This window comes from Brassica napus, chromosome C1 (genome assembly GCF_020379485.1).
Source record: "Brassica napus cultivar Da-Ae chromosome C1, Da-Ae, whole genome shotgun sequence".
Taxonomy (NCBI): domain Eukaryota; kingdom Viridiplantae; phylum Streptophyta; class Magnoliopsida; order Brassicales; family Brassicaceae; genus Brassica; species Brassica napus.
The window spans coordinates 671867-683438 of NC_063444.1; the positions used below are offsets into that span (position 1 = coordinate 671867).

At 33.9% G+C, this 11572-nt stretch overlaps 1 protein-coding gene across 1 annotated transcript; it reads right to left on the reverse strand.

Moving 5' to 3' along the window:
- Window positions 1–2472: 2472 nt before the first annotated feature.
- LOC111201828 (EPIDERMAL PATTERNING FACTOR-like protein 2) lies at window positions 2473–5906 on the reverse strand. The gene is made up of 3 exons (XM_022694165.2): window positions 3295–5906; window positions 3174–3208; window positions 2473–3099 (listed from the first exon to the last, which is right to left on the reverse strand). The coding sequence occupies exons 1-3, from the start codon at window positions 3374–3376 to the stop codon at window positions 2848–2850; spliced, it is 369 nt and encodes a 122-aa protein (XP_022549886.1). The 5' UTR covers window positions 3377–5906; the 3' UTR covers window positions 2473–2847.
- Between the last annotated feature and the right edge of the window lie 5666 nt (window positions 5907–11572).

Here is an 11572-nt window from a genome sequence, read left to right on the forward strand (position 1 = left end):
ACCTGTCTCTATTGCAAATAAATGAGATGGTTGAAAAGGTAATTTTTTTTATTAATATATTTTTTTTATAATGTCGATTACTTACTTGTCCATATTTACTTACTTTAAATATTTTTGTAGGCGGTTCCTAAAAGGAAAGGAGGCCGTTTAGTTGGGTTGGCCCGTCGTGCTTCTTCGTATCCGGCATCTTCTTCGCAAGCTCCGTATGCCGATCCCATGATTCTCGAGGAGCTACATGACAAAGATGAACGGATTGGGGCATTGGAGGAGCAGAACACCACTATCCTTTCGGAGAATGCCACTATCCGTTCGGAGAATGCCACTATCCTTGCTGAGTTGGCATTCCAGAAGAAGTTCAACACCGAGATTATGCAGAAGCTAGATCGTTTGATGTCTTCGAGTTCATCTTAGTTTATTTCGGCTTTATAAAACTTTCGGAATGTTTTTTTTTCTATTTCGGTTTGTATGAATTTTAAACTTTATGAATGTTTTTTTCCTATTTCGGTTTTTATGAATTTAAATTTTATAATATTATTAGTTTTAAATTTCCAATTTTTTAAATTTATTAATATCAAAAAATATATAAAAATGCAAAATAAATTTGTAAAAAAAAAGGGTATATACCGACGGACAACGGTCGTCGGAATATACCGACGGACATATATCCGTCGGAATTTACCGACAAACTCATTTCCGTCGGAATATACCGACGGACATATATCCGTCGGAATTAACCGACAAACTCATTTCCGTCGGAATATACCGACGAACGTGGTTCGTCGGTATATTCCGACGACCGATGTCCGTCGGTAAATTCCGACGCCCAAAGTTCGTCGGAATAAACTGAGGAACCACGTTCGTCGGAATTGTAGTTTTCCGATGAACTCTGGTCTCGTGTAGCCGCATCGTAATATCGTCGAAAGTTCGTCAGAATGACGTTTCTCGGTATTCGTCAGAAAGTCGTCGGAATTTCTGACGAAATTCCGACGAATTTTTTTTTTCCGACGAAACGATACCGACGGACGGGTTCGTCGGAAATTCGTCGGAATAGACCGATTCCGACGAATTTCCGACGATTTCGGCCATCAGAATCCCCCTGTTTTCTTGTAGTGTTCTATTTCAGTTGTAAACTCTTATGTTCCTTGAGCTTTTAATATAAGTTTGGTGTTAAAAAAAAATACAATAGAATTAAGCAGTGATATTACAAAATGTTTTTATACCCATACTATGATAAATTGATAACGTGTGCTATAATTTCTGCATGTTAAATCTTATAAGGGACTCAAGATAAAAAATATCTTATAAGGGACTCATTTTGTGGATATCATATTAAATATTTGGAGCGGCGTTGAAGATTAGTTAAATCGGTAGCACTGTGGCAGGCGTATACTGACTCTGATTGACACAACATGGGTCTCCACCCAATTCCAAATATGTTTACTGATTATTCAACTATTGAGTTGCACTATTACTTAGTAATAAATGAAATGAAAACAAACAAAAAAATGAAGTAAAGTCATTCAAAGGAAAAACAGTAAAGAGATTCAGAACTGTTTGCTTTGCTTGATTTCTGAAATGGGTAAACCCCACAGACACAAACACACATCTTCTCCTTTTGTTTTGTCAATTCCCTTCGTCTTTCCACATGACCGATCCCATCATATCACACTCTCTAATTTTCCCTATGCCTAATAGTGTTTGTCCCAATCTCATATTAACTTCTACATGTTAATGTGTATATATTCCAGATGTTAAATCTGACAAAAACGAAAAAACATGCTATAACTTATGGCCTATAAGTAGAAATTAATCATTGACTTAAAAGTAGACATAATACCTATCATCGTTTTGTAATATGTAGATGCTGATTAATCATTTAATATGTCTCAATCTACGAACTATTGTATATATCATAGTACATCTATCACAATGTATCCATTAGTTTTCTTCCACTGCTCAATTAGTCAAGAGATCTTAGTTTTTTGGTTTCAGGTTTTCTTTGAATATTTCATTCAGGGAAATATAATAAATTACCAGCGGTCACTAAATAAATTACCAGTGGTCACTAAATAATTTAATCCTCTGCAGTTTGCACTACTGAAACAAGTACTAGGGCGCAGAAAATCCACCAGTGGTCACTAAATAAATTAATCTCTTTTTTGAGAAAATAAATTAATCTTTTTGATTAAAAAGTACAACCAAAATCCTATGTGATGACACAGTCGTTAAAACGGCGACGTTTGACGACAGCAAAACGACTGATTATTTGTCCATCATCTATGGAACTTTTTAATATTTTGACATCATCTCTATGGATATATGTATTATCGATGACAAAAACTAAGTATCAAGTATATTTGTGTGTTTATCAAATCAACAAATTTTTTTTGGACTAAACCAATAATGTTTCCAACCATAAAGCTCATATGAACATGTATAATGTATTTACATGATGCATACGTACGTGTGTGATGTAACTTTCATCCATAAAATTGGTATTTGTCAGAATCGTCTTGAAAATAGGTTTCCGTGCGTTCTGTTTACGATGCGTGTTCTTCTAATCATATTTCCTTTATTGTTAAAAGATTTTACTTTCACGATTCGTAAATTAAAACCCATTATCTATAATAACAAAAACAAATCAATTTTGATAACACAAGTTTTATTTATCTCTGTTGTTTGTTAACTACACTATAATAATAAACAACATCAGAATCAAAATAAACGCAGAATTTTTAGAAACTCTGAAGATTACAACTAAAGCATATATATATGTACACAGATATTTTAGAATTTGAACCCAAAAGCAAAGAAATAAAATGTATCGATCAAGAGTAAGAAATCTCTTTAAGGGTTATAGATAGAGTTACCACATTTGCATTTCCAGCTCATTGGTTTATAATTAGTACTGTCGTCTCCTCTGGTGTAATCAAGATTGATAATCTCAGAGGAAGGAGAGTGACGGAGCTTTGTTTGAGGATTAGTAGGAACTTGTATTGCTTCGCAGTGTCCACACGCACGACATCTCACTCTCTCACATCTTGGTGGACTTGATCCTATTAAACCTCTCATCAGCATCTTCAGGTCTTGATCACCTCCCTGTCCAAAATTAGTGACATTTTCAAAACCAATTTAATTTTTAAAAAAAAACTGAGGAGGTTGGAGAACTGTACAGTAGTGGTTTCATACGAGCTTGGCTCTGGTCTGCCTGAAAATGTCATAAGAAGTAAAAGAAGAATAAGATTTTGGAAATTTTGGTCTGAAAATATGGAAATGTGACGTTGACCCATTTACCATTAGCCATTAGACTGAAATAGGTCGAAATAAGAATCAGCAAAATCAGTAGACAACTTGACATTTTCCTGCACAACGCCATTTTCAGACACAAGGTCGGTTTGCAGTTTACTGGAGAAACAATCGGACTTTCTCTCTCTTCTCTCTCACTGCGTCTTGATGCGTAGAAGAAGATTTATGTAAGTAGGGAAACAAAAGGAGAGTGATTATTATCCTTTGAAGGGAATGTTTCCTTAAACTATACTACACGCACGGACATATATGCATGTAAGGGTTCTACATGACTTGACATGATATATATAATATATGAATATGATTTATACTTTTTTGTATCATCACATCGTCAAAGATATGTATAGAGAATATTTAAAGACGAAAAATTAAATCGTGACAATAAAAAAGATGAAAAATAAAAATATACCGGGACCCCCATATTTTATATACACTGTTTAAATTATAGTGGGTAGTACTTACTCCGTATCATTTTAAGTGGTGTTTAGGGATTTTTATTTTGTTTCATATTATGTGATGTTTTCGTTATTCTAGATAAAATTTAATATCATTAAAATGTTGTGACCAATTATAAAATATTGTATTTTTTTTATTGGTTAAACTAATTTTGTTTAATGTTACTTTTATGTAATTAAGATAAACTTCATAAAATTTTGTATTTTTTTTAATTTTTGTGTAAAAACCTTAGACACTAACTAAAATGATAGAGAGGGAGTATAGCTTAACGAGAGTCGGATTCTATTAAATGTGTATGTATAGTTTGATACGTATGGCTAAAAGTTTCCGATAACAAAAATAAGGTGAAAAGGATAAATTACGTAGGTATAAAAGAGCAGGGTGAATAAATCTATTTTGACGTATAGAGAACATTTAAGATATCAAATAATTAACCAAATAAAAATACTAAAAATACCTAAGAAAGCTAAATTAAAGTTTTGAAACGATAAATAGATTAAGTTAAATTAGTATACAAATGAGACCATTATGAATCTAAAAGAAAACAAGAAATTGAAAAGATAAAGGTCAAAAGACAAGGTTGCTCAAAGAAAAAAAAGGGTCAAAAGACAAGAAATTTGACGGGATGAGCCAGCTCTACTGTTAGAGTTTTGGGGGCCAATTCTGGGTTCGACGTCAGTCGGAGACGAACTGCTCATCCCTGTCACAAAAGCGGGTACTAGGCCTTCGGGCTCAGGGAATACCCTCCCGGGTGAAGCTGACCCGCTGCCTAACCGGGTCCATGGAATGATCCGCGAAGCGGGGAATCCTGGATTATAAAAAAAAAAAAGACAAGAAATTTAAACGAAATTTGTTATTTTTGTAAACTTAAAATAAATATTCAAGGATTTTAATAAGAACTGACATTCTTCCACAGCTGTTTAGATTTTTCTTTTAAATTACTAAAGTACTTTATATATTATATTCTCAGTAATTTATAAAATTGAGTTGCTTTTTGAGTTCTGGTTTCTGCGGTTTCTTGTGGTAATAGACTGACTGGAGCAGTAAAAGGACCCACCTCACCTGACCGGCCAATGCAGTGCGTCCTTGCCTTTTCGCACTTTTCTCACCAAAATTCTTACATATTCATTATTTAAATAATTTCTTACCAAAAATAAATTGATTAAATAATATTCATATAGAACCGTGTCATCACGTTTCGCTTACTCTTTTTTTTTTTCCCATCTGAATTTATTAAAGGAGGTTAAAAACCCAAAAGGTCAGGGTCCAAACATTACAAAAGCCCAAATACACAAGGCGAAAAAACACAACTAACATTATGGGCCAAAAGGCCCAACTTCCGAAAACTCTAGCTTGAGGAGCGCCGCTCGATCCGCGCGAAGCGCGCGCCTCCCTCTCTTCTTCCTTCGGCTCCGGAATCCGCGATACGACGGCTAACCGCGACGCCGTCATCGAATCTGAGCCGAAACCATTCAAAACCAACTTTCCACCGCGATTCGTATACAACCAACGCATACCGAGAATCATAACTAGTCGGATCTACGAATTTAATAGAGAATAAAACCGCCTACAATCGATCATCATCTCCGACATTCATGCATGCGGAACCAGATTCAAAAACGAGAGGCGGATTAACAAGAGAGGCTCAGATTCATAGATCGATGTGGGGTAACTCAAGAAACCAGCCGGCGCTAGCGGTGCTAAGAGAGCCACCGCCTCCCGGAACCAAAAGCTGGCGATCTCGGTGCTGAAGAAGCCACCGTCTCCCGGAAACAGAGATCGGCGAAGAAGATGCTGAAAAAGCCATCACTTCCCGAGACAAAATCGGACGGCCACCGTAGATAGGTACGCCGCCGAGACTAAATCCAACAGATCTATAACCTAAAAACATAAACCCACGTTTAAAAGAAACTTGAAAAACAAGACCGGACCGACGGTGGCTAAAGGAGCCTCGCCATCGGCCGGGAACCCTCTCTCAATTTCTCTCTCCTCTCTCTAACCCGGGATGGGAGTTTATGCGACACATATATTTCACGTTTCGCTTACTCTTCCCAATTCTTTTTTTTTTCAGTGGTTAAAACAATTATATTCTCAATCGCTATGTGCAGTTAACCGCTGTTAAACATTTTCTTTTTTAAATCAAGCTTAAACATTTTCTATTTTAAACTTATGAAAACATGGTCGCTTACAACCAATAAATAAAAACTCAAACCCTGACCGTAATTGGCTTAAAAACCATAAAAGATACTGATATTAGGTACATGCCCATAACAGTAAAAAAGAGAAAGTTTGTAGATAAGATCGCTGGAGAATGACTATTATAACCCTATATAGGGCTATTGTATGCTCGATTGTTATTAGGAGATCACAATAGTATCTGTCAGAATATTTTAAAAAGATATCAAAAGATTATGTAAAGATTTGGGTTAGATTTATTTGGGTCACCTCGATATATGAAGAGTTATAGTGAGAGTTTTGCTTAAACCCCAGCCACATGTTTACTACTATTTTGTGTAATGACCATGACGATAACTCAAGCAGCATCGACAGAGTGTTAATCCTTTCTCTTTCTTTAACGGCGTGATGTTCATGAAACTTAGAAACGCTATGAATTTGGTTGTAAGGAAGAAGATACATACATATATTTTATATATATATATTTCAGATTCATTGGCATTCAATTGTTCACGTTCTAGTCTAGCATCTGATACTGGATTAATCCCAAGCTCCAAGTTTGATGAAATACATAGATTTGTGCAATCAAACAATTTTTTTTTTGAAATTAGTTAAAATTTCTCAGCAATTTCTTGAAACATTTCCAATACATATCCAACAAGATTGGAACTGTCGGGTTTTGATTTATCAAAATCCATCGATGAGTATTCAAGAATTATTCTGATAAATTTTCTGCGCACTCGTTATATCGCGAGATTCAGACGCCGACAAATTCAAAATTGTCGTACAATTGTCGGAGTGACCTAATTCAGACTATCCTCCGTTAATAACAGTTGTTGGAGTGCAGTTTTATTCTTTTAATGTAAGTGTTACAGTAACCCACGAACGAAGTTGCATTTCTTGCTATTATAATGGTTAGCCATCTAATAATAGATTTGGGTGCTACTAATTTTATTAACAATTTTAATAAAATGTTATATGCAATTAAAATGTTTATCTATGTGTATTCCTTAGAAATGTCAAATTGTTGGACAGCTAATATAATATATACACGGTTATAAAATGAGTTATTTGGGATAAAAATGATTTGTAGGGTAATGTCGGTTTTTTTTTTTTTTTTTTGACAGCAAACAATGCACAGACTCATATTGACTCTGTGAACCAACTTGGAAACATATGAAATATTTACACGGTTAACAAATAAGTTATTTGAGATAAAAGTTGTTTGAATTCTGTATATCACATTTTTGATACTATAAGAATCAAGATCATAACTATAACATATGAAATAAACATATGTATATTGTTTAAGTATGTGTGTTCATTGGTACTTGTCAAACTGTTAGACAGGTAAAATAATACTTACACCTTTAAAAAATGAGTTACTTGAGACTAAAATTGGATTTGTTGGTAATGTCAGATTGTTATACAGCTAATATAATATTTACACAATTAATAAACAAGATCTTCGCTTAAATGTCAAACCAAAGAATAACATGTGGTTTAAATAAGATTGTGGTTTAACATGTAGGTACCATACATATTTAACACACACACATGTATATATCAGACAGAGACACGATGAGTTTGCCATTATCTTTATCTTCTTCTTGATCTTCCTTTGTCATTGTCACAATGAGTTTCTCTATTTCAGCTTCCATATCTTCAACCTTGAGACAAGAAAAGCCTATCTCATGATCTTTCTTCTCCTGATTGTGATTATCTATTTCAGATTCCATAGTTTCAACCTCGAAAGTTTCACTGGAGACGCATCGGCTGAAAGATTCACCGGAGACGCAGAGACGGAGAGCTTGACTGGAGACGCAAAATCCGCAAGATTCACCAAGAGCTTCATAAGGGACGCAGCTGCAGAGAGATTCACCGGAGACGCAGCGAAAGTGGCGAGATTGAGATTTCAGTACACCACCAGAGCTTGAGTTTTTTCAGTGCACTGCTGGAGTATGATGCTTCTTCCTGCATATCAACCATTCATCCAAACAAAAAATGTCAAACCAAAAAAACATGGACTTGACATGAGAAGATTTGTGAACGGTTGTCAAAACGGAGAGAAATGATAGAAGATGATTCAAGTAATTATAAGTTGGAGCAGGTAAGAGAAGACGGGAAAGAAATATTTTGAAATTCTAAAGTTTGGAGCAAGAGAAAAAGATATGAATGCAGAGGATAAGATCTCATCAAATCTTTTGCAAGATATCACCTATTGAAATCGTAGAGTTCTTTACGTCTAAATAGGGGTATCAGAGTCCAAAAAAAAAGCAAACAGTGTCCAAACAGTAGACTTTGGTATATAGCTAATAACGCATAAATTCTTTGGTGTGAGTCCTAATTTCTCATTACAATAAATAATCTACTTTTCAGAATATTTCAGAAAAGGTGTGGGACTGAATAATTAATGATCCTAAGCCCATTTTTCGTGGGCTGGCTATTCTACTGCAACAATCATAATTCTAGCCGGTTCGTACCATTCGGCATTTTGTAAAGACCATATTTTAGTCTCCTAGATGTGCGTTCGTATCCATGTCATGTGCCTGTTATCGGCTTGTTTCCAATTTATAGAGACCAAATAGATTGGGTAGTTCCACAACAGATACATAATAAGTTGGGTCAAATATGGAATACTATGTAAAGCAGCAACACCTCTTCACATGGGCCCATCAATAAATTTCTAGAGATAAAGTTTCAAGCAAGTCTCTTATGTTGATATTTATGGCGGGATAGGTAACGCCAATGATGAGGATGGCAAAATATGATGAATGTGATGGGAACTTGGTTTTCTCTTTTCTAACGCATATGAGTTCTCGTAGTAGTAGCTAGTTTTAATTGTGGCACACTTGTGATGTAAGTCCCATTTTTGCATCCTTCGGGTATGTACCGGTGTTAGCAATTAATGGAAATTTATATTAAAAATATATATATATATATATATGATGAATGTGATGACAAAAGTATGATGGTAATTAGTGGTTTATGATCATATTGTTAAGCTAGATCGGTCTTTGAGCGTCAATCTCAAAAGGCAAGAATCGATGGGCCGACTTTAGGCTGGATCGATAATGGATCGGATTGGACTGCATGGATCGAGTTGTTCTGATACCATGTTAAGCTAGATGGACTTTCAACCTAAAACCAATTGGTGATAAATGGAGTGGTTCATCTATCTTATATATTAGTAAAGATCCCTTCCAATATCCGATGTGTGACATTTATCCCTAATACATACGAGATCAGCATGGGAACCACGAGTGGCTACAAAATAGGGCTTGATTTGATCAAAAAGTAAGTAATATTAGGTCCATTAGAGATAACTGGAATGGTCCAAATTTTTATATCTTCTCTCCGGGGAGAATTGATGAGTGGTAGTGGCTAAGCATCTTATAAGCTAATGCTTTCTCTTTTCGCTTCTTTTATATGCAACTTGAAGCTTCCATAATGACAGGTTTTTTGGCTGCTTTCATCTTTTATCAGATGCTTATAACATAGTTTATATATTCTTTAATTAGTAAATAGGAGAAGGAAATGAAAAGTGATGATGTAATTTGATAAACAGAAACTATATTGCAACAGTTCACAACTGTATGGAAGTTGGGACTTTATGTATAAATTGGTCAGTGTTCGAAAATACGCCCAACGCAGCCGCTTATACAGTCACTATACGCTAGGCGGCCTTGCAACGTAGCGAAATCATCAAATACGGCTTATAATACGGTTTGTTAGAAAACGGACGTATACACGGCGAATAGTGCGCACAAACGGTGCCGTCTATACGTTTACATTTTTTTTTGTTCTGCACATGTTTGTTTTGTTTTAAATATTATAATAGTTCAAGTCTATTTGTTGGTATGTAGTCTCATTAGGAGTGTTTAATTCTATAATAGTCTTTGGTAAGTGAACTTTTTATAGTTTATTTATAGTGTGAATTATACTAGTTGCTAAGTACGATCAGTTATTTCTTACTACACATTTATTTTTCCAAAAACTGCAAAAAATCATTCAAGAGATTTTGGTATGGTTGGATCATCTGCAAATTCAAACATGAACCAAGCAGGATCTTTCAAAAATTTCAGTATTGAAAACCTTATATTCTTTTAGTATTAATATTATTTTTATTTTCATATTAATCATCAATAAATTATATATATATATATATAGATAAATATTATATCCGTTTAGGCCCCGTTTAGGCGTCCGCATATACATCTATACGTTAGGTGCTGGATCACCGCACAACGAGCGTATAGCGTATTTTAGAACACTGAAATTGGTTAAAAAACTTTACCTTCACCGTCCCATTTCTTGCTTTTATTTTCTTAGTTTCTTTACTGTTTATCTTAAACAATAGCTACTAATCTTAGACTCAATGTGAATAACCTAAAAGACAATATTTTTTATAAAAAACAAAATAAAACCATAGACAAAAACCATACAAAAACCTAAATCAAACCTTATTACACTGAAAGAAAAATCTAAACGAAACAATAGCTCTAACAGAATTCACACATAAAAAGAGATGAAAAACAGATTCCTCACTTAACTTTCATCTCATATATAAAAGAAAATTTATGCAGAAGAAATTTAATCAAATATCCACAGCAAAAAGAAAAATGAAAAAAGAAGAATTGCCACGATACCGCACATATTATTATAGTTTCTGATGTGTCAATGAATCAAAAAAATTATCTTGATTCAGTCCATATAACGTCACAGTCGCATGCGTCTAAAATGATAACAAGTTAGTAATAACAGCAGAAACTAACTGAGAAATCTTCCTTGCTAATCCTTTTTTTTGTTCAACTCTTCCTTGCTAATCAACAACACGTATACTCCATTTCCTTATCAATATTGGGATTTTATGGTACATCAGATGTTTTTGGTTTCGAAAAGGATTTGATATAATTATACACAATATTTTGTACTCCAAGTTATACTAGTTAAAATTTAGACGTATTTTCTAACTTTATATGCATATGAAAACAGTATTATTTTTCTTTAAACACCAAAAAGAGACAGTGTTCTAAATTCTAATATAGGGATGTAATTATTAGAGGAACATGAACGCCCACAATTTGATCTTGAATCAAAAGGAAGTGTTCCACGTGTCCACATATCTACCAAAGATAAAATGGTTTGACTAATAGGATCATGGAATTCATGGATCCAAGTGTTGTTTGGAGATTTGAAACGATTGGAATACGTGATGCAGCAGATAAAAAGTTACTTCCTCTTCCTCTTTATGTTCAAATATACGATGTTTAGAATAATTTTTATGTTCGAATATATAAGCTGTTTTCATTTTTTAGGTAATTTTACGTTTATCAAAAACTGGGTAGTCAATCAAATTTAATAGTTCTATTTTGTAATTAGTTAAATAGTTTTTATTTTATAATTTTAATGATATTTTCTACGTAAAAAGTAATTTTCTTAATAAATGTGTACTATCCAAAACATCTTATATTTTAGAATAAAGAGAATATAGATCAAACATAACAATACATATCAAATACATTATACAAAACAGATTTAAATCAAAAGATTGTGTATAACAAATGAATATCTAGCTAATCAAACTGATTTACCGAATCATTATGTTTGATTGGATATTGTATTTTTTTTTAAA

What these genes read in the sequence shown, in the direction of transcription:
- LOC111201828 (XM_022694165.2), bottom strand. Translation starts at nt 3,376, where the DNA reads ATGGCGTTGTGCAGGAAAATGTCAAGTTGTCTACTGATTTTGCTGATT. An exon ending in TTTCAGTCTAATGGCTAATG is followed by an intron (nt 3,209 to 3,294) that starts GTAAATGGGTCA and finishes TGACATTTTCAG; the next exon opens with GCAGACCAGAGCCAAGCTCG. An exon ending in GCTCGTATGAAACCACTACT is followed by an intron (nt 3,100 to 3,173) that starts GTACAGTTCTCC and finishes AATTTTGGACAG; the next exon opens with GGAGGTGATCAAGACCTGAA.